Source organism: Cetorhinus maximus, chromosome 14, assembly GCF_964194155.1.
Source record: "Cetorhinus maximus chromosome 14, sCetMax3.hap1.1, whole genome shotgun sequence".
Classification (NCBI taxonomy): domain Eukaryota; kingdom Metazoa; phylum Chordata; class Chondrichthyes; order Lamniformes; family Cetorhinidae; genus Cetorhinus; species Cetorhinus maximus.
This window is the reverse complement of record NC_135892.1, coordinates 83492861-83516874: the sequence shown is the minus strand read 5'-3', so window position 1 is coordinate 83516874 and position 24014 is coordinate 83492861. Positions and strand designations below refer to the sequence as shown.

Below are 24014 nucleotides of genomic sequence, written 5' to 3'. Positions count from 1 at the left end.
CGCCCCCTTTGTCCTTTTGTTCATGACATCTTTGTCAATCTCTCCTTTGCCCCCACCTATCGCTGGCCTTCTATCCAGCTTCACCTGCTCTACCCCCTTAAACAGTATAAATTTCATCACAATTTTACTTCTCTTAGTCCTGAAGAAGAGTCATACGGACTCGAAACATTAACTCTGTTTTTCTCTCCACAAATGCTGTTAGACCTGCTGAGTTTTTCCAGCATTTTCCATTTTTGGGCAGAATTTAGCCCTTGGCTGGCGGGCGGGCCCCACCGGCTCGGTGGCAGGCGGGCAGCTGAACCCCGCCGCCAAAACTGGGCCCGCCGCCATTTTGAGTGGGGGGGCCAATTAAGGCCCACCCAGCGGCCTGCCCGACAGGAAGCGCTATGCGCTTCCTGGTCCGGAGGGGGTGGGGGGGGGATTCCCCATCTGTCAAAGTGCACTCTTTCGCACATGCACGCGAAAGAGCACACTGCTCCCTGAGGCAAAGTCCTGTCTCAGGGAATTTAGTGAAAGATAAGTAAAGTCAAAAAATAGAGACATTTTAAAATTATTAACATGTCCCCCTCATGTGACAATGTCACACGAGATGGGACGTGTTGATAACCTCATAAAATTTATTAAATTTTTACAAAACGGTAATGAAACTTCATCCCGCCGGTGGATGAAATTTCATTAATAATCAACAGGCCGCTGGGGCTCCTGGCCTGCCCACCAGCCAGCCTTAAGGTTGGACAGGCAGGGCATCTTAATGAGCCTGTCAATGGCCTTAATTGGCCATTGACAGGTTGGCCGACGGACAGGTGATTTCGCTGTCTGCCCGCCTTCCTTAAGATTTAAATGGCCCGGGATGACATCGGGGATACCTCCCGACCTCATCCCGCGTCATTTTCCCCTCGGCGAGCGGGCCCTGCCCCCAAATCGCCAAGGGGAAAATCCTGGCATTTGTTTCAGATTTCCAGCATCCACAGTATTTTGCTTTTAAATAAGGATATGTTGATGGGGTGAAGTGAAGTAGGAGGAGGCTGGTATGGAACATAACACTGGCATAGACTGTTGAAACATATGGGTTGTTTTCTGTGCTTTAAATTATATGTAGTATATAAATGCAGAAACTAGGGTATATAGAAGAAGAGGGGTCGAATAGACCTTAAAAATAAGAGATAATTCAGCCTGTATTAGTTCATCAATCCAGAAAGAACCAATTCACCATCACAGCCAGGGTGACCAACCCTGCTGGATTTTCAGGGATTGTCCTGGAATTTGCCCTGCTGTCCTGCTTCCTGGGACACCATTTGTCCCAGATACCTCCAGGCAGCGGGTGAGAAGACTGCTCAGAATCTCCTCTTGCCACTGTCCAAGCATCTTTGATGTCTGCGCATGCCATAAGGACAAGTTGTTCAGCTGGTAAAAGTCGTTTTGTTTGTGTGTGTGTGTGTGTGTGTGTGTATAGGGAGGTCCAGGGGTCCAGCCAGGGTACCAGTACAGGGTGCGGCAACAGCAAGCCTGGATCAGCAGGGGAAGGGGGCAGCCAAGGTCCTGGCAGCAGGCCCGAATCAGCAGGGCCTGGCTAGCCCAAAGTGGGGTGTCAGGCATGCCGGGGTGTTGGGGAGAGGATCTCCTGATTTAGTGGGGGGAGGAGGGTTGGGGAGAGGGGGCTTCTGAGCATGTCTGTCCAGGAGGCAAGTTGCGCAGAGGTATTTATGTATTGGGGAACAGCATGGAACATCTGGGGAGCAGTGCAGAGCTTCAAGGGAATAGCATGCACTGCATTCATGCAGTCAAGGAGGCAGAATGCATGTAAAGTATTTTAAATTTGGTTTGTTGTGAGAGTATAGTTCTGTTTTTGGGCAATTTTTTTGGACCTTCTTGATCCTGTGGACACTGTGCACCTTGTTCCCCTGACCCTGCCCGGCCATTCATATTTAATAACCATTTAATGTTTCTGCCATTTCATTATCGCTGCCTCTGATTTTTATCCTGTGCATCCCTGGGTGGTCCTATCCCGATCCCAGCTTTCCTTTTTTATTGTAAAATATTTTATATTTTCTTGTAGAATATTTTATTATTTTGTTTTATGTGCTTTGATAATTTAATTTCATACTTCCTCTTTGTCTTCCTAGTTCTTTGACTTGTCTCTTAATCTCTTCATATTCTCCCCTGTCATTCTTTCTTCTGCTGACCATGTACTTAGTGTACTCCTCTTTCTTTACCGTCAGTTTTTCCCTTGTGTCTTTATTCATTTATGGTGTCTCTTTTTTTCTTAGAATATATTTTTCCTGGACTCCGTTGTGCACTGTTTAAATGTTTCCCATTGCTGTTTTACATCCTTGTTTACCAATATTGTTGTCCATCTTATTTTTTCAAGTTCTATTGTTAACCTCTTACAATTAATTTTTCTTCAATCCCTGGTCTTTGTCATGCTTATATCCCCCTCAGTTATTACCATAAAGTGTATTAGATTATGACCACTATTGCCTATTTTCCTACTTGTATTTCTCATATCTGTTCTGGTTCATCCCTCCCCCCTAATAGATCCGGTCATGAATCCTCCTTTGTTTGGTTTCTTACACATTGGGCAGGATATTGAGCTCAGTGAATGGGTGCGTGCCCGACCTGGCTGAGTGTAAAATGATGCGCGATGACATCAGACGAGTGTCCTGACGTCATCGCTTAGGCCCGTGATGTTTCGTTCGGCGGGCACGTGCCAAAGTTGGCAGCGCACCCGCCAATAACTAAAAGGCCTATTAAGGCCATTAAAAAGGTAATTTGCGCTGCCCGTCCAACCTTATGGTTAGCAGGCAGATGAAACCGCCAAGCAGCCTTTGCATTTTTTAGGAAACTTCATCCATGGGTGGGATGAGGTTTCCTAAAGCAAATAAAAATAAAATAAAAATTTCACACTTGAATTAAAAACATGTCCCTGCTCTTGTGACAGATCTCGGGACATGTTTTCTGACATTTTTATTCTCCTCATTTTTTTTTAAACAGTACTTTATCTCTCTGAGGCACGGAACTGCCTCAGAGAGATTGAAGCCCTCTTTCGCGCATATGCGCAAAATTTGCGTTAGGCCCACTCGTCCTCCTCCCCCAGCCCACACAGGCAGCGCTGCCACTCATGTTCCACGCTGGGCGGTCCTTAATTGTCCCACTCTAGTAAAATCACGACGCGCTGCTGATCACAGATGGAGCCTCCGCCAAGCACCCCCACCAAGGGCAAAAATTCTACCCATTGAGTTAGAAAGGAGTCCTGTACACATTGTAGGAACTCCATTCACTTATCCACTTTACCTACCTTTTCTGGCCAATTAATTGTGAGGTAATTGAAATCCCCCCTTCCTGCACCTAATTTTCTTTTAGAAGAATTAACTGCCTTTTTGTAGTTTGAACTTATGTCTCCTTATCTTTGTCCTGATTTAGTTTAAGTAATATTCTACCTTTCTCTTTACCATTTACTAACTATTGTATATCTAAAACACACCTTTCAGCCATCTCATTTCAAGATGAAAAGCCCAAGTTCTTCAGTCCATCCTCATAATGCGATCCCTTATGCTAGAGATCAGCCACATGGTTTCTCTCTTCACCGCCTCAATATTTGAATATCTTCTGGGTGTCTCAGTAGCCAGATTGAACATGGTGCACAATGGGGTGAATTTTCCAGCAGGGGGTGGTGGTGGTGTATTGCTGCCCCCACCTCCCACCATTCCCCCCTCCCGTCCCACCCCCCCACCGCCCAAACCCTGTGGGGAAAAAAGGGCTGCCCCACAGCGATAGTACGCTGGGGGTGGCCTTAACAAGGTGAAAGTGGGACTTCCGCCCCTCAGGGACAGGAAGTCCCAACCTCGAGTGCTGCCAACCAATCTGATTGGCTGGTATTTGAGTAGTCCCAGCAGCACCAGAACACAGTAGTGGCTACTGCTGGGACAACAAACAGTCCCGCAAAGATCCATGGATGCTGGACTTACAGGCAAGTCCGGGATTTTTAGTTGGGGAGGGGTTGGAGAGGGATTGGGAATCCTAGGAAGGGGTGTGGGGGGAGGGTTTTGGAGACCTGGGTGGTAGCACAAAGTGAGAGGGCGGGGGTACGATCTTGGGGGTGGGGTGGAGGGGAAGGTGACCCTGATGGGATACAGGGAACTCTCTCTCTCTCTCTCTCTCCCCCCGCGCCCCCCCACACAAGAGGAGGTACCCCCTTCCTCCTCTTCTACTTTTTAGTCCATGCTTCAAAAGTAGCGGGCTGGCTTCCTTCATTTTGCCTTTCCCAGCCGCATGTATTATTGCAGTGGAGGCAGAATGAGGCCCTTAACTGGCCATTAATTGGCCAGTAAAGGGCCTCAAAAGGCCTAAGGGTGGGCAGGCTGACTGACGCCTTACCATAATATAGGGGAACAGCTCAGGAGTGGGTGGGAAGGTGGCGGGTCAGCCACCCATTTCATTTTACATGTCCCCCTGCCTGCAAATACACCGGCAAGAGGTAGTAAAATTCTCCAAATGTGTAGTCTGACCAGCGGAAAATGCAGTTTCAACGTGACTTCCTTTAACTTATACCCTATTATTTTACCATTTAGTTCAGCACCATTTGCCTTGTTGATTGCTGCTCCACTGTGATTGTATATATTGAGCCTTTAATGCGCAGATTTCTTTCAATGTTATTGTTCACTAGTTTGGCACCATTCATGGAGTAGTTACCTGTGTCAAACCTATCTTCATTGCTCCACCGCTTTAGGAGTATTGACTCATTTTGTAGTAGCCTTGACTCATTTTGTAGTAGCCAAACTGTCTTCTCAAAATCAGCTGCCTTTCCTAGTTTAGTATCCTTTGTGAATTTAGTAATTTTGTATTGAGATTCTAGTTCCAAGTTATTTACCTAAATTAGAAATTGGAGATGTTTCAACATCAACCCTGGGTAACCTCACCAGGCACCTCCACCTCAAAGCAACTCCCCACTCCTTCCTATCATGCAGCATTTTTTTTTCATATATACCCAAGTTTCACCCTGAATGCCCACCAATTTAAGCTTAGGTTTTTAACGCAGAAGTTGTGACAAACGGTATTGCTTTTTTGAAATTAAGGTGCACCACTTCTTAGGGTTTTCCACAGTCCACTGAGTATGTCACAGCCTCAGGAAAAAAGAGTCAATGAGAGTTGGTTAGGCAGACCTTCCCCTACTGAATTTATGTTGACTGCTACTTACCAGGTTATTATCTTACAGGTATTCATGTAGTGACTGATTATAGTTTCAAGACCAGGAGATAAATATGGCGCCACTATATGTTAGCGTGCAATGTATAACAGCTGTAAGCTAGGTAATGCAAGGACAATGCTTCCCATTAATCACATTCATTACGTGCAATTATTGGTTTTACCCTGAATGGCAAAGTTTGAGATTTATGGTCTTGCATTCCTTTTACTTGAAAACTGTTTTACAAAGATTTAAAAGGGTACTGTTCCACTAAAGTGTTTGTCAAACCTTTTTCAAGTTCTTTATCAAGCATTCATGGAATGATATCATTCATGCTGAGACCTATCAGTGTATTATGAAAACAGTCAGCATTCACTGTCTCCTCCCATCCTGTTTAATGGTTTCTACTTTTAGGACAGGTAATTTCACCCAGTATACAGTAAGTTTGAATAAATTTAGTTTCATATAGAGTAAGAATAGTTTTCTTATGCTCAACAAAGTTATGGATGGATTGATGATGCACATAAATATAATAAGTCTTTAGAGGCCAGGATTTTCCATTCGTCAGGCAGGCTCAGTGGGAGCGGGTGCGATCAGCTCCGCACCGCGATTTCACACGCATGGGCCAATTAAGGCTCGCCCTGTGTGGATCGCGAGCGGTAGCACTGAGCGCTACCTGTGCAGGCGGGAGAAGGAGGGAGAGTCAGGTCCAGCGCGGTTCAATCTGCCTGAGGCATGGATCTGCCTTGGGGAGATTGAAGTGCTTTTTAAAAAAATAAATAAATACATTAAAAATTTAATGAAACATGTCTCCTCATGTGACTGTGTCACATGAGGTGGGACATTTTTTATTTTGCAAAGAAAGTTTTCATTTAATTTGTAAAAGCTTCAGGAAATCTCATCCCGCTCGTGGATGAGGTTTCCTAAAAACGTAAAGGCCACTTGCCCTTTTTGCCTGCCCGCCAACCGTAAGGTTGGATGGGCAGTGTAAAATTCAGGTTAATTACTTAGTTAATGGCCTTAATAGGCCTATCAATTATCGACAGGCACGCAGCCAACTCTGGCACACGCCTGCTGAATGAAACATCGCGCGACTTTGCGATGACATCGGGCGCACGCTGAATGTCATCACGCGTCATTTAACGTTCCGGCGTGTTGGGCATGCACCCGCACGCTGGATGGAAAATTCTGTCCAGAGAGTACATATGCAATCAATGTGAGGTCACTACAGTTTTTTTATACAGTGCTTACATTAGCACATTGGGTTTGTTACAACAATTGTACTTGCTCTGGGAACATTTGAAGGGTACAATCATTTAGTAATGGTTCCTGGAGTTTCACAGGAGTATGGGATATTAAAGGTGTGCCTAAACAGAACAGTAGAGTGGAATTTAATGCCCTCCCCCAAGCTTGGAGGTGAGGGGCATTTAATTGAGCACGAGAGTGCAGGTGGAGATCCGACTGCCTTTCCGCCTCTTAAGGAGGGCGGCGGCGTGGGGGTGGCGGTGAAGGTTCATGGGTGGCCAATTAATCTCCAGTTAATGGCCTCATTCTGCCACCACTGGTTTTCAACCAGCAGCGGGTGGAGCTGTAACCCAGTGAGAAGCCCGAAAAACAAAGCCTGCCTTATTTACTGGCTGGTTGCCGGGGTTGAGGGGGCGGGGGGTAAGTACTTTGTTGTCAAACACTGCCTGACCGAGGGTCCCAGTATCGGGAAGGGAGGGCCCTTTGAGAGCCAGTCCACCGTCCTTTCTTCCATTCCTCCTGAACCCCCTCATTCCCCCAGCCAGTGACCCCTCCCTTTGACTCCCATCTGACCCTCACTCACCTATGGCCTGGGTCCCTCATTGATCCCAGGCCTCTAAGGGGTGTTTATCTGGCAGCTACCAGTGCTCCCCTAGTGGCAATGATGGCATTGTTGAGTTGACAGCCTCTGATTAGCCAGGAGCTCTCACTGGGGTGGGATTTCTTCCACTGGGGTCCTTGATCCCATCGTTTTCAGCACTTAATATGGCGGGCCTTTCCCAAGGAGGCAATGTGGGGCTGTGGCCAGCTGGGTGAGACCCCTGTCACCTGGTTTAAGTTCCACCCATAGTCTTTCAAAAGTTACATTTCTAATGGGAAAATCCCAAGATGAAGCAAATGTTAGTTTCATCCAGTTGAACCCAATAACTACCTTAAATGATCCTTTCAGTCTGCACTGAAGCTGATGAGAGCCTGGCCTCCCAAATAATCAGCTCATTAGGAAAAACTACTCTGTCAAAATATTTCATCTGGTTGTCACTCACTAACCAACATCGTGCCATTGAGTAATATACGCTCAGTTTCCCATTCTGCTGATTTGAGCTGCCATATTGTTGGGAGGCTCAAAACAGAAGTTGGGTTCTTCCTCGAAAACAGATGAGAAGAGCCATTGTAGTGTTTTTACGAATTGCTGAGCCATGGAATGAACTGGAAGAGGCACATAAGCAGATTTCAATTGCAGGATTTTTAAGAATTATAAAATTGTAAGAAAATATATTGCGAGACAAGGCAGCTCGGCCTATCAATTCCACAGTTTCCATAGACCTTGCACTTGTGATTGTACCATGGACTGTCTCTCACCCATAAGAACATAAGAAATAGGAACAGGAGCATTTGGCCCCTCGAGCCTGCTCTGCCATTCAGTAAGATCATGGCTGATCATCTTGTGTTTCGATTTCCACATTCCCATCTAACCCCGGTAACCCTTGATTCCCTTGCCTAACAAGAATCTAACTACCTCTGCCTTAAAAATATTCAATGTCCCCGCCTCCACCAGCTTCTGAAGCAGAGAATTCCATAGTCGCACAACCCTCTGAGAGAAAAAATTTCTCCTCATTTCTGTCCTAAAAGGGTGACCTCTAATTTTCAAAGAATGCCCCCTAGTTCTGGACTCAGCCACAAGAGGAAACATCCTTTCGATGTCCACCTTGTAAAGCTGTTCAGGATCTTGTATACTTCAATCAAATCACCCCTCACTCTTCTAAACTCCAGTGGAAACAAGCCCAGTCTGTCCAACCTTTCCTCATGAGACAACCCACTCATTCCAGGTATCAATCTAGTGAACCCCCTTTGAACCGCCTCCAATGCATTTACATCCTTCCTTAAATAAGGAGATCAAAACCAAAACCCATTCAATCTTCTCACAAATATTCCAAATACTCATTTGTCCTCACATCTCCATTATTTAAAACTATTAATATTCGGGCATCAGGGCAGGTTAAGCTTTTGACATGCAAGATATGTCCCAAAGATTCACCTTTGTGTTTAAAATCTCCTAGGCATGTAAGAGAAGAATTTCCTCAAGGACATGTGCGAGATGCAGATCCAAGCAGTGAGGTGGATTTATGACAAAATGGGGAAATTGTTGGAGACAGAAGGCTCTAGTCTATACTGACTTGTCACTAGAGACAACCTCATTGCTTTAAATGTACCCAATCCAATCAATTTCCCAATCCCTGTCAGAGGACTCCTAACTGTCAGCTCAATAGGGATTGGGAGCTTTTCCATATGATGTAAAAAGTTTTTATCCATTCATAGGTTGTGGGGGTTGCTGGCTGGGCCAGCATTTATTGCCCATTCCTAATTGTCCTTGAGAAGGTGGTAGTGAGCTGCCTTCTTGAACAGCTGAAGTCCATGTGATGTAGGTACACCCACTGTGCTGTTAGGGAGGGAGTTCCAGGATTTTGATCCAGCAACAGTGAAGGAATAGGGATGTATTTCCAAGTCAGGATCTTGAGTGACTTGGAGGAGAACTTTCAGGTGTTGGTGTTCCCATCTATCTGCTAACCTTGTCCTTCTAGGTGGTAGTGGTGATGGGTTTGGAAGATGTTGTCTAAGAAGGCTTGGTGAGTTCCTGCAGTGCATGTTGTACATGGTAGATACTGCTGCCACTTTGTGTTAGTGGTGGAGAGAATGAATGTTTGTGGATGGGGTGCCAATCAAGCGGGTTGCTTTGCCCTGGATGGTGTCAAGCTTCTTGTGTTGTTGGAGCTGCACTCATACAGGCAAGTGGAGAGTATTCCATCACACTCCTGACTTGTGCCTGGTAGATGGTGGACAGGCTTTGGGGAGTCAGGCGGTGAGTTACTCACTGCAGGCTTCCTAGCCTCTGACCTGCTATTGTAGCCACACTATTTAAATGGCTAGTCCAGTTCAGTTTCCGGTCAATGATAACCCCCAGGATGTTGATAGCGGGGATTCAGCGATGGTAATGCCATTGAATGTCAAGGGGCGATGGTTAGATTCTCTCTTGTTGGAGATGGTCATTGCTTGGCACTTGTGTGGCACGAATGTTACTTGCCACCTATCAGACTAAGCCTGGGTATTGTCCAGGTCTTGCTGAATTTGGACATGGACTGCTTCAGTATCTGAGAAGTTGCAAATGGTGCTGAACATTGTACAGTCATCAACAAACATCCTCACTTCTGACCTTATGATGGAAGGAAGGACATTCATGAAGCAGCTGAAGGTGGTTGGGCCAAGGACACTACCCTGAGGAACTCCTACAGTGATGTCCTGGGACTGAGATGATTGACCTCCAACAACCACAACCATCTTCCTTTGTGCCTGATATGACTCCAACCAGTGGAGAGTTTTCCCCCTGATTCCCATTGACTCCAGTTTTTCTAGGGCTCCTTGATGCCACACTCGGTCAGATGCAGCCTTGATGTCAAGGGCAGTCACTCTCACCTCACCTCACCACTGGAATTCAGCTCTTTTGCCTATGTTTGAACCAAAGCTGTAATGAGGTCAGGAGCTGAGTGACCCTGGTGGACCACAAACTGCGTGTCAGTGAGCAGATTATTGCTCAGCAAGTGCTGCTTGATAGCACTGTTGATGACCCTTTCCATCATTTTACTGATGATGGAGATTAGATTCGTGGGGTGGTAATTGGCCTAGTTGGATTTGTCCTGTTTTTTGTGTAAGGACATAGCTGGGCAATCTTCCACATTGTTAGGTAGACATCAGTGTTGTAGCAGTACTAGAACAGCTTGGCTAGGGGCATGGCAAGTTCTGGAGCACAAGTCCTCAGTACTATTGGTCGAATATTGTCAAGGCCCATAGCCTTTGCAGTATCCAGTGCCTTCAGCCGTTTCTTGATATCACGTGAAGACTGGCATCTGTGATGCTGGGGATCTCTGGAAGAGGCCCTCAGGTAAATGATCAGGTCTCACAAAATCAAGCTGAAACAAAACACTAACATTAATAACACACTACCCAGCTCATGCCTGAAAGTCAAATGGAAATTCTATCTATGTGGGTTTGCATTAGTAGTGCGCTTGTGTTCCTGCCACCCCTGGTTTTCTGTTCAACCCATCTCTAGTAATAAGAGCACAGCTCAGTTAAATACAGGAACTCAACGTCTGGGAAAATTATAGGCAAGACCTTCCATCCCATCATTCCATGACATGTCATGTTGATACCACAGAAGCCTGTAAGGATGAACTTTTCAGGATTGGATATATTGCTGGACAATGTGTTACACAAAGATCTGGTAAAACAAGAAAATCACCATAACTGTACAATTTACCAAAGAGTGTAACCAACACTCACACCAAAAAGGTCATGTTGTTTAACTATTGGTGCAAATTATATTCTGATTGTTCTTTGCTTCAATACAGCCCATCATTTAACTCTGTTCAAGTACATTTTTGAAATGCTGGTCAAGAATTATGCTTTTAAAGCAATCGCCTTGTACTACACATTGGGCAGAATTTTGCTGTCGGCAAGCAGGGGGCGGGTCCCGCTCTCCGACACTTAAAATGACCCGGGATGACGTCAGGCGGAACCTCGACGTCATCCCGCCCCATTTAAATTTTCAGGAAGGCGGGTCCGCAGCAAAATCAGCTGCAGGCCCGCCGACCTGTCAGTGGCCAATTGAGGCCATTGACAGGATCAATTATACAACCTTAAGGTTGGCTGGCAGGCCAAGAGCCCCGGCTGGGAATAGAAAAAACATGAAACCTCATCCACCGGCAGGATGAGGTTTCATGTAGGATTTTAAAAAGTTTAATAAACTCATTATGTAAATTATGAACATGTCCCATCTCATGTGACATTGTCACATGAGGGGAGACATGTTAGGGATTTTTTTTTTCCATTTTTCATATTTTTAAAAGTGTAAGCTATCTACCTGAGGCAGCACTTTGCCTCAGGGAGATGTGCGCTCTTTAGTGCGCATGCGCAAAAGAGCGCACTCTCGCTTTTGGGGAATCCCCCGCCCGCACAGGAAGCACATAGCGGGGCCCGTTTCTCCAGCGGGGATTGGCTCCCCACCCGCCGGAGATTGAGTCGGGCCCGCCCGCCCGACAGGCAGAAAATTCTGCACATTGTGTATGAACCAGTAGTGTTTTTTCTCCCATCTGAACATAACATTTAAATTAATGTAGCCATTACTGTGACCTCTATTATGTTCACTAACTGCACTACCATGTGTTTCTAAATCATAATGGAGCAAGTCTTGATTGCTGAAAGAAGTAGGTTCCACCTATAATTGGGTGTTTTCCTCCTTAACTGTGATACACAATGCTGTAATTTAGTGTGTTTACTATAGAACCACTGGGAAAAGCCCAAGTAACAAGAATTTCAATAAAACATTTAAACCTCGCCCATGTTGTATTCCAATTGTATTCCAGTAATTCCAAATATAAACTAGTTTTACTTAAAGTTTTCTGCCCTGTTCTGGAATATGTTTTCTTCTGTTCACTGGCGTTGGTTTAAAAAAAAGGCCGGGGTTGCAAAGGAGAGAAACCCAATTCATACGTCAACATTTTTGTTAACACTAACGAAAAGGGAAATGTGTGGGTGCATTTTTCCTTTGTTCACTAATGTGTAGAAACAAATAAGTTGATTAGTAACACACAATTAAAGGAATAATGACAGGCTATTCCATTCTGGGCCATGCCACTGTGGTTATGCTATGTAGGATAGAGGCAGTGCCTTATGGAGTAAAGCCCCTTGGTTTGTTTTGAGCAATTTTTATTTCCTTCCCTTTTCTGTTAGTCTCACCATGCTACAAACCATTTAGGCTTGAGATCTCTGCGCTTTGCAGTTCTGGTCTCTTGTTACCCCCAATTTTAATTGCTCCATCATTTGTTGCCTTCAGCTGCCTAAGCCCTAGGCTCTGGAATTCCATTCAGCACCTCCCCACCACCAACCCCCCAGAAATCTTTCCACCTCTTCTCCTTTAAGGCATTCTGTAATACCTATTTAATACCTATCTCTATGGCCAAGCTTAAATCATCTGACTTAATATATCCTCATGTGGCTTGGCATTAAATTTTGTTTGATAGCAGAAGCCCTTTGGGATGTTTTACTACACTAAACTTGCTATATAAATGCAAGTTGTTGTCTTGAAGAGAAACACCTTAGGCTTGCCATAACATTTGGAGGAACACAACAGCAGCTTTAGGGTGACTGTTCATTCCCATGAGGAAGTACCTGATCTCTCCCCAGTATTTCCTGGTAGCCCAAATAAACCGAGAACTAAACATTTAAAGGAATTACAGGTGAGAACTTGCATCCCATCACTATATATTGATACTGCAGTAGGGAGTACCTTATCCACAGTAGCTATTTTATAAACAAAAGTCTACTTAATTGACCTGATCTGTCACTAACCTTTCCAGGCTCATTACTTTGTTAAACATCTTTTTCTCCTTAAGTATCAACTCCATGGTTAGGTGCCATTTTACTGACTGCTAATTAGCGAAGAAAAACACATTAATAGGTAGAGGGCTTTGACAGGGTAAATGCTGAGAGGCTTTTTTCCCTGGCTGTACAGCTTAGAACTAGGGATCATAGACTCAGGATAAGAGGTTGACTAGGGACGGGGTTTTCCGGCCCTGTTGCAGGCGGGATCTGTTGCGGGCGAGGTGGCCGCCCAGCCAGAAGTCCATTGACTTGCGGCGGGACTGGACGATCCCTGCAGCGGAAAATCCCGCCCCAGCTTTGAGCTGAGGAGAAATTTCTTCACTCAGAGGGTTGCAAATCTTTGGAATTCGCTACCCGAGAGGGCTATGGGTGCTCTGTCATTGAGTATATTCAAGACAAAGATCAATGGATTTTTGGACACTAAGGGAATCAATTTTGGAAAAGTTTGGTTTTACACATTCTCCCTCCTCCCCCACCAGAACATCCACACTAAGTTATCTGCTGAAACTGGGTAATTAAGATATTGTATTTCTGCTATTCAATAATGCACAACACAGACGAGAACATGTTTCCTGACTTGATTTTATTTTGACTACAGTAAATCACAATGTGCTTTCAAATGGAATTCCTGTTCACTTGGTGTTATTGTAATAAAGATACTACTCCTTGGTGTCACTTTACCCTACTTGTGCTCTCTATTCTTCTGTCAGCCTTTAGAACTTTGCTGTTCTTAGCTGAATTTTAAAATTCAGTGCATAGGTGGGGACATTGAATCTCTGGTGTGCATTCTTGATCAAGTGACAGCGATGTGACTCTTAACCCTTACTAATTTCTCATGACACTTCTCTGTCATGGAAACTTTCCAAAAAAGATACCATATCTGTGCCAATTTTGCATGTTACTTCATCATCAGACAACTGTAAAAATGTTTCCACTAAAGTTTATTTTTATCATTTTATTCCCCATCCTCACCCCACCTGTCATGTAGGTATTTTGTTTTCTGTCGTTAATCCGTCTCTGGCTATGGATCTTGGCCTTGGTGTGCTGTGCGAACTTATACAGATCTGGAACCAAACTTCCCGCGGAATTGTAACTCTAATTGAGTGGATGCTGGGAGAAGAGGATATGGAAGAAGATGAAACGAATGAAGATCTGGTATGTCTATAAGGAACATGTTCCCGAAGACTTTACAAAAGTTAGCTAAGCATGTAACCCAACTCGTTTTTTGTGAAGTTTTGTTATGAAGCTAAAACTAATAAATAAGTCATCCTATTTATCGCAGTGGGCAGGATCTTCTGGTCGGTGATTGGGGGCAGGGCCCACTCGCCGGCGCGTAAAACTCCTGACGTCACCCCGCGTCATTTCTATTTTCAGGTCGGCGGGGGCGCAGCCGAATCAGCTGTGCACCCGCCGATCTGTCAACAGCCTATTGAGGCCATTTAAAAAGTACTTAACATAATTTATGGACCTGCCCGTCCAACCTTAGGGTTGGCGGGCAGGCCGGGAGCCCTGGCGGGCTTAAGAAAAGGCATGAAACCTCATCCACGGACGGGATGAGGTTTCATGAGAGTTTTTAAATGTTTACTAAAGGTATCACTAAAAGTGATGGACATGTCCCAACTCATGTGACAGTGTCACATGAGGAGACATGTCAGGGAAATTTTGTTTTCGTCTCTTTAACATTTTTAAATTTGGAGCCGATCTCCCTGAGGCAGCACTTAGCCTCAGGGAGATCAGTGCGCTCTCGCACTCCCGGCTGAGGGATCTCCCCCCCCCGCCAGCACAGGGAGCACATGGCTGGGCAGGCCTTAATTGGCCCGCCCATGTAAAATGGCGGCGTGCCCCCGATCGGGGGAGCCAATCGGAGGCGCGCCTGCCCGCTCCCGCACGTCCCCAGTGCCAATGGGGGGAAAAAATTTTCCAGTGTTACTGTTAGTTCCCACCTATCTAAAATATTTGTTTTTTTTTTCATTTTTTCTCCCTATTCTAGAGGAGGTGATGACTCTTTTCTGTGGTGGAGTCTGTGGGCACAAATCACCTTCCCACACTTTGCCCAGCTATCTATTTGTTATTTTATAAGACACAGTAAATGTGAACAGATTATCTTCCCAGTGGGGGGGAAACGTTACAACTGAGCCCAATTCTGCCCTAACCCATAATCCATGCATGCACAATTTGCAGTGAGGGTGGTAGGGACACTGGCTAGTGATCATGCACAGGAATCATTGTTGGCTATTATTTCCTGCCTCTAGCTCAGAAGTACTGAGATTGATAGTACAATTCCTAATGCTATCCCAGCTGAACACAGCCAAATTCCTCAAGCAACGAATCAAATCTGCAACCCTGCTGGTCTGTACGTTAATTTTAACTAGCTTAATATACTTCCTCAGTCAGTCATTGAAGGAGCCTTAAATACAGTGGGCCAGGTAATAACTCAGATCTGGGAAGAGCAGAGGGGAGGGTTTGCAGATGGGAACCTCAGAGTTTCCTGCAAGTTCTACTGAATTTAATTACAGGACCTGTTTTAAATTATCTCAACAGATTTCTGAACCAGCAGCCAGGTAGCTTCACAGACTGTCTGTCTGTTGGGCTGTAGAGCAGCTGGGGAGCAAATTGCAAATAGGTCTGACATAGTGTAGGGTGGGAGGACGGTAACCAGACATCGCGCAGAGGTGGATGGTCAAAGATCGCTGTGACAGGATGGGGCCGGTCGGGGGAGCATCAAGGGAAGTTTTAAAAAGTAGCTTGGCAGATTGAGGCAGATGATGCACTCCAACCCCTCCTGGCCCAATGCAATAAAGGCACTTAGCTCATAGATTTAGACTTCTCTGTGGGAAGCCACTGACAGTAAGCTCCTCCTGTCTCCACAGTGGCAGCTGCCAGCTTATGCTTTCCCATTCCAGTTCACCTCACCACACTCCCATGACTTACCTGCAATTTGGAATCTAGTTGATGTCAAGCAAATTTTCCAACCCACAAGCTACACCTCCACACTAAATTAACATCCATAACTTGCTGCTTTTATGTAGACAAAGGCTAAGGCCCAGTTGGGGGCAAACATCTCCCTTCATCTGCCGAGTTTCCTGAATCCCAAAAGACCAGCCTACAGAAGTTAAAAAATAAAACATCAGTTATAACTTGGGCATACAGCCTCTGTAAAATATTTTACTGACCAGCCCACCTGCTAAGCGGGTTGTTCACCCACTCGTTGACCGACCACCATTAAAACCAGAAGGAAGTGGGTTGGGTCAGTTTTTTCTTTTATTTTTACCATGTCACCCCTGCTACCTGCCCAGGGGAGTTAAAATTAGCCCCATGGACTAAGAAATTGTTTTGTTGCTAGAAAACAGTGCGAAGTGTGTGTTGCACCTGAAGATGTCTGCCTGATGCCAAACAGAGCATATGCTAAAACACACTCAAGGCCCCTAATCAGCATATTTAAGGAGGCTAACGCTTGTTTTAGACAGGCGCTCAGACACTTAGAGGACACTGGCTGCCCAAAGGTGTACTGCCAGGGCACAAACTCTCTCAACCGGTAATTGATCCAACAAGTTCTTACTTTTTTTCCCATAAAACAGGTATGTAGTAGGACAAGTTTTTTCCTGTTATCGTAACTATATTCAGAACCATACAAATATAGCAAAGTTACGGCATATAAAGAGGCTATTCAGCCCATCGTGTCTGCACCGACCAATAAAGAAATATTCTAGCTGCCCATTCTAATCCAGCACCTGGCCCGTAGCCTTGCAGGTTACAGCACTTTAGGTGCAGATCCAGGTAACTTTTAAATGAGTTGAGGGTTTCTGCCTCCACCACCAAACCAGGCAGTGAATTCCAAACACCTACCACCCTCTGAGCGAAGACGTTTTTCCTCATGTCTCCTCTAATCCTTCTACCAATCACCTTAAATTTGTGCCTCCTGGCCATTGACCTCTGCACTAGAGGAAACAGGGCATCCCTGACTCTGATGAGCCTGGGGCCTAGATAATCTTGTACACCTCAATCAGGTCACTTCTCAGGTCCAAGGAAAGCAACCTCATCCTATCCAATCTTTTCTCATAGCTGCAACCTTCGAGCCTTGGCAACATTCTTGTAAATCTCTTTTGTACTATCTCCATGTCCTTCCTGTAATCTGGAGACCAGAACTGTACACACAATTCCACCTGTGGCCTAACCAGGGTTTTATACAGTTCCATCATTACAGCTCTGATTTGCATTCTACGCCTCGTCCAAGAAAGGAAAATATTCCATATGCTTTCTTTACTACCTTATCCACCTGTCCTGCCACTTTCAGGGACCTGTGGACATGCACTCCAAGGTCTCTCACTTCCCCTACCCCTCCCAATATCCTCCCATTTATTGTGTATTCCCTAGCTTTGTTTGCCCTCCCCAAATGCATTACCTCAAACTTCTATGTATTGAATTCCATCTGCCACTTTTCCACCCATTCAACCAAACCATTAATGTCATTCTTGAGCCAACCGCTATCCTTTTCTATATCAGCTACATGGCCAAATTTTGTGCCATCTGCAAATTTCCCAATCATGCCACCCATATTTAAGTCGAAATCATTAACATATACAGCAAGGGACCCAACACTGTATCCTGTGGAACGCCACTGGAAACCACTTTTCATTCGCAAAAACATCCATCAACCATTACCCTTTGTTTCCTGTCGCTGAGCCAATTTTGGATCCAACTCACCACATTCCCCTGTATCCCATGGGCTTTTACTTTTCTGACCAGTCTGCCATATGGGAGCTTCCCAAATGCCTTACTAAAATCCATAAAACATTTTAAAGATTTTTCTTCACAAGCTTTGGGTTATATTTTCAAGTTGAATTAAATGGGACATACCAATAGGAACCAAGGGCTGGATTTTATGGCTGCAAATCAGGCAGGCCACACCCCCGCACATACATAAAATACAGCTTGATGATGCGGGTCAGCAATCCAACGTCATCATGCCAGTCTCCAATATTACAGAAGGCAAGTGGGCATGGAAATTGGAAACCTGCCCGCCATTTTGAAACAGTCAATTAATAAGCAATTGAGCTTGCTAAAGAACCAATTGTATGCAATTTTTCGTTGCCTACTCCATTTTTTGGGTTTGGGATGGGAAAAAATTACACCAAGTGTGAGGAGGCAGCACAGGGTGGAAGAAAAGGCCTTCCAATGGAACCATGGCTGCATGTAGCAGCAGAGTCAGCTGGTGAAGGTGGCAGCTTTTGTATGTTTTTTAACTTCAGTTTTTCACTGTTTTCAGCCTGCCACAAGAAATAAGGGAAGGTTGAAAGGCAGGGGCCCTTAAAATTGGTGGCTTTGACCGACTTCATGTTCACAGCATAACCCATCTCCCACATGACTCGCCAGCCTAGATGTCTGATTGGGTGTGAAGCCCACTTTCGTACTGCTAATTGCCACCTTCCCACTGAGTGGCCGCTAATTGGCCATCTGGCACTTGCTTCGCTATGCTGACACAATGGGGAGGGAGCAAGAGGACTACTCACTTGATATTCCGCCTCCCTCACCCTTCTGTAAATCCATAAATCCAGCCCTAAATATCTTAAATTTAGTTTAGCTTTTCTCTTTGCTGTAGAAAAATGGGTTTGTAACATATGTTCTTTATTTTCGGCAGTCCATCTTCATTAAGTTAGCCTCACCTGACCTTGTGTGTGTGTGGTGTGTGTGTGTGATCTATATTTGAAAGAAGAGCTTAAGCACAAATAGTGATATCCTATTGACTAAATTTACCAGAAATTCAGGACCAGCAAGAACCTCCTATTCATTTATTTTTGAACTAATAATGACTACTCAAATCAAAAGTAAGATTTATCTTCCTCTGCTCTTAAGTGTAGGGACATACCCAGTATTTGGGCCCACCTATCATTGTATAAATATTCCCCAGAGAATCTAGGGACTACACAATGTCTCCTCTACGCTGGTTTAATTCTTGTAATCCAGGCCTGCTGTAAGCATAAGTAAAACTCTACATTCATTTTCAAAATGTACATTGTTGCAGGATATTTCTAACCGAGCTGATACATTAACAACACAATACTGCCAGCTCAGTTCCTTTTTTGAAAAATATAAACTTTTGTTACACTTTATTAAATGGGATCTAGTAAAACGATTTATCAGAAAGGATTTATCATCAGGGTTATAAAGATTTATCACCATTGTTGGGTCAGAATCTTGGAACTCCCTACCCTACAGCACTGTGGGAGTACCTTTGCCACATTGACTACAGTGATTCAAGAAGGTGGCTCACCAGCACCTCCTTAAGGGTAGTTAGTGATGTGGATAAATGCTGGACTTGCCTGCGACACTTACATCCCATGAATGAATAAATTAATAAATAAAAATGTGTTTTAGATTTAGCTCCATATTTCTTCTGGAGAAATTTAAGATTATGTTTCCCTTGTAGACTAAATGTATTTTCTTTATTTTAGGGGGAATATGACATGCTTTTTGATAAAGGCGAATTTAACCTTTGGGCAGAGAAGATTACTTTTGCCAATCTACTCCGGAAGCATCTCTCGGCCCTCATTTCCCAGTCACATGCAGTTGCAGACAATGAATTGGAACTCCACCGGTTAACAATGATGGCTGCCAACCAAGCCCAGCATGTAGCCTGGCTCTTAAAGGGCCTACCTCCTGCACCAGAATTTTCTAGAACAGTAGACCACACAAGGCTAAGCATTCAAAAAGTGAGGCTTTTGAATATATCCCAGCTACTGAGGCTGTTTGGATTGGGTGCTGTTATTGCAGAACATTTCTGAAATGGAATGATCTCATTATTTGACTTGGCCAGAAAATGAGGAAAAACAGATCAGCTGAAGCAAACTCATGACAAAGAGAGGCTTGTTGTGACTTGAAAAAACTGTATCCCATAAATTTGTGTATCTTACCACATGAAGATGTTTGTGCCAACAGTAATTACATGACAGCTATTTCCTCCCTTCACTGTTGAACACTGGATTATGTTGGCAGCAAAAGTGAACTTTCGTTCATCGCTTAAGTAATGGTATGTGCACACACCTGTAATCCAGAATTACAAATTATAACTAGGACAAGGGAAAAGTATGGATCATTGTTCATTCAAGTGTTCTAAGTAATATTTGAACCAAATAAAATTGAAATGTAATTTTTAATTTATACTTGGTGTTTCTTAACATTGCAAAAATTTGACAGCCATATCTAGAGAAAAACATCACAAGGGTCTAAGCTATAACTTCATAATCACTCAAAGCTAGACAAACTGTATGGATTCACCAAACAAAACCAGGATTGAAGGGTGTTTATCTGATGCTGTTCAAGTAGGGTGGCACCTGTGACTATAAACCTTCCCTCGGATAATTTTGTTGGAACGTCAGATGCTTTTGACACATCCCACATATTTTTCAGACCAAACCCAAGTTTAAAAGGAAGGCATTCTCTCGTAGTGCGATCTGTAAAATTTATGAAAGAACTGTAAAATAGTTTGTAACCAGAATTTTCCCAAAAAAGAAACAACCACAATTATATTCTATTTCCCACACAACAGGAAGTTGCAAAATCACAGGATGGGTGCATCAAGAATCTAAATATCAAATTCACATAGCTTGCCCCACTGTTTGAAAGAGGATATGGAAAATATATTTAGTTTTTTTTGTTCATGTTGTCTTTATTCCTCCAACTTTATTTTCCTTTCCAATGTGTGTTGATCACACTTGATTTATTTCACTTCTTTTAGCTCCATTCTTCTATCACTGTCCCTCTGCCTTTATTCTTCTACTTCATAATGTGCAATCCTGTGCTTAACTGAGTCAAGGACAGTGCTTGATGCACCAAAAACTGCTTTGAGAAGAGTGTGAGGGGCCAACACTGAATTACACTGCCCAGTTTTATTTCTAACAATCTAATTACAGGGAGAGCAGAGTGAACTTTATCTTATGTACACAATTCTGCTGACTGCTCAGTGTAACGTTTCTTGTTAGAAATATAAAGGTGGTTAGTGAACCAACTGAGCCCTTTTGAAGTTTAAAAATCAGAGAGTTAGCTGAACACCGATTGAGGTGTACTACAGCCAGTGCAGAACTGAAATTCTGACGTAACAAAAAATCCAAACTAACACCAGTTTGTCTGCCTAACCCACTTGTAGCAATACAAAATGTTGCTCTATAACTGCCTTCCTAATCATGCTAAATAGGCCAAGGTTCCAACAATTTTCACTCGAGATGAAGAACTTCCATATGGTCCCAGTGCCGATTCAATTCAGTTTAACTATGGACAATTTTAAAGCAATGACCAAAATGCGGATGACTCAAAGGTACTTCATTAAGATGTACCTTTATTTTTCCTTTTGAGTAGATCAGAAGCTCAGTCATCCCACACAAGTATGTAGGAAGGCAAATATGGCCAACAAGAGTCGGGGAAGGGGGCGGGTGGAAAGTTAGTAAAATACTTTAGTCTAAAAACAACCTTGAACTTTATTCTTTATTTAGTGTCTTCCTTGGTTGTGGGTGGGGGAAACATCATCTGGAAAGTCTAGAAAGAACCAGCCAGTAGGTGGTATACCAGGCAAAAGCAGTCTGTGGAGAAGACTGGGAGGGTAACAGAGTAGAGTAACAACTGTCAAGTTCAAAGGGGCATGTTTTACCAAAAAATATTGCAGAGGCTGGCCTTTAAAAAAAAATGCAAAAGGACTGAAAAAAGAACTTGTTGACACCATTGCTAGGAAGTCAATGCACTTCAGGGAAATCATCCCATCTGACATTAGCAAGGATTGCCTGTCAATGCTTTTCAGGTCAAAAACAGAATTACCTGGAAAAACTCAGCAGGTCTGGCAGCATCGGTGGAGAAGAAATCAGTTAACGTTTCGAGCCTTCATGGCCCTTCGGCAGAACTGAAGCATAGTTAGGAGAAGGGAGAAATATAAACTGGTTTAAGGTGGGCGGCGGGGGGAGAGACGTTGAGGGTGTGGTGATTGTGGAGATAAGCAGTGATAGGAGCAGATAATCAAAAGATGTCACAGACAAAAGGGTCAAAGAGGTGTTGAAGGTGGTGATATTTGTCTAAGAAAAGTGCTAATTAAGAATGGAAGACAAGATATTCAAAGTACAGCTCTAGTGGGGGTGGGGTGGACAGACTAACAAGGTTTTAGTTTTAGATTTAAAAATAATGGAAATAGGTGGGGAAAGAAGAATCTATATAAATGATTGAAAAAAAGGGGGGGGGGGTGGGGGGAGAAACGGGGTGGGGATGGGGGGAGGGGGAGTTTAAGATCTAAAGTTGTTGAATTCAATATTCAGCCCGGAAGGCTGTAAAGTGCCTAGTCAGAAGATGAGGTGCTGTTCCTCCAGTTTGCGTTGGGCTTCACTGGAACAATGCAGCAAGCCAAGGACAGACATGTGGGCAAGAGAACAGGGTGGAGTGTTAAAATGGCAAGCGACAGGGAGGTTTGGGTCTTTCTTGCGGACAGACCGCAGATGTTCCGCAAAACGGTCGCCCAGTTTGCGTTTTGTCTCTCCAATGTAGAGGAGACCGCATTGGGAGCAACGAATGCAGTAGACTAAGTTAGGGGAAATGCAAGTGAAATGCTGCTTCACTTGAAAGGAGTGTTTGGGCCCTTGGACGGTGAGGAGAGAGGAAGTGAAGGGGCAGGTGTTGCATCTTCTGCGTGGGCATGGGGAGGTGCCATAAGTGGGGGTTGAGGAGTAGGGGGTGATGGAGGAGTGGACCAGGGTGTCCTGGAGGGAACGATCCCTACGGAATGCCGTCGGGGGGGTGAAGGGAAGATGTGTTTGGTGGTGGCATCATGCTGGAGTTGGCGGAAATGGCGGAGGATGATCCTTTGAATGCGGAGGCTGGTGGGGTGATAAGTGAGGACAAGGGGGACCCTATCATGTTTCTGGGAAGGAGGAGAAGGCGTGAGGGAGGATGCGCGGGATATAGGCCGGACACGGTTGAGGGCCCTGTCAACGACCGTGGATGGAAAACCTCGGTTAAGGAAGAAGGAGGACATGTCAGAGGTGCTGTTTTTGAAGGTAGCGTCATCAGAACAGATGCGACGGAGGCGAAGGAACTGAGAGAATGGGATGGAGTCTTTACAAGAAGCGGGGTGTGAGGAGCTGTAGTCGAGGTAGCTGTGGGAGTCGGTAGGCTTGTAATGGATATTGGTGGACAGTCTATCATCAGAAATTGAGACAGAGAGGTCAAGGAAGGGAAGAGAAGTGTCAGAGATGGACCATATGAAAATGATGGAGGGGTGGAGATTGGAAGCAAAATTAATAAATTTTTCCAGGTCCAGACGAGAGCATGAAGCAGCACCGAAGTAATCATCGATGTACCGGAGAAAGAGTTGCGGGAGGGGGCCGGAGTAGGACTGGAACAAGGAATGTTCCACATACCCCATAAAGAGACAGGCATAGCTGGGGCCCATGCGGGTACCCATAGCCACACCTTTTATTTGGAGGAAGTGAGAGGAGTTAAAGGAGAAATTGTTCAGTGTGAGAACAAGTTCAGCCAGACGGAGGAGAGTAGTGGTGGATGGGGATTGTTGGGGCCTCTGTTCAAGGAAGAAGCTAAGGGCCCTCAGACCATCCTGGTGGGGGATGGAGGTGTAGAGGGATTGGACATCCATGGTGAAGAGGAAGCGGTTGGGGCCAGGGAACTAGAAATTGTTGATGTGACGTAAGGTGTCAGAGGAATCATGGATGTAGGTGGGAAGGGACTGGACAAGGGGAGAGAGAAGGGAGTCAAGATAACGAGAAATGAGTTCCGTGGGGCAGGAACAGGCTGACACGATCGGTCTGCCAGGACTAACCTTGTTAGTCTGTCCACCCCACCCCCACTAGAGCTGTACTTTGAATATCCTGTCTTCCATTCTTAATTAGCACTTTTCTTAGACAAATATCACCACCTTCAACACCTCTTTGACCCTTTTGTCTGTGACATCTTTTGATTATCTGCTCCTATCACTGCTTATCTCCACAATCACCACACCCTCAACGTCTCTCCCCCCGCCGCCCACCTTAAACCAGTTTATATTTCTCCCTTCTCCTAACTATGCTTCAGTTCTGCCGAAGGGCCATGAAGGCTCGAAACGTTAACTGATTTCTTCTCCACCGATGCTGCCAGACCTGCTGAGTTTTTCCAGGTAATTCTGTCTTTG

The 24014-nt window shown here is 44.7% G+C and overlaps 1 protein-coding gene across 2 annotated transcripts in view; it reads left to right on the top strand.

Annotated features, from left to right (window-relative positions):
• thada (THADA armadillo repeat containing) overlaps positions 1–20013 on the top strand; it is a 423827-nt gene extending 403814 nt beyond the window's left edge. For both annotated transcript variants that reach the window (XM_078557163.1, XM_078557162.1), the window contains 2 exons: positions 13848–14014; positions 19312–20013. In XM_078557163.1, coding sequence (XP_078413289.1) covers positions 13848–14014; positions 19312–19641 — 497 coding nt within the window. In that variant the 3' untranslated portion in view covers positions 19642–20013. The remainder of the gene's footprint in view (positions 1–13847; positions 14015–19311) is intronic.
• The last annotated feature ends 4001 nt before the right edge of the window (positions 20014–24014 follow it).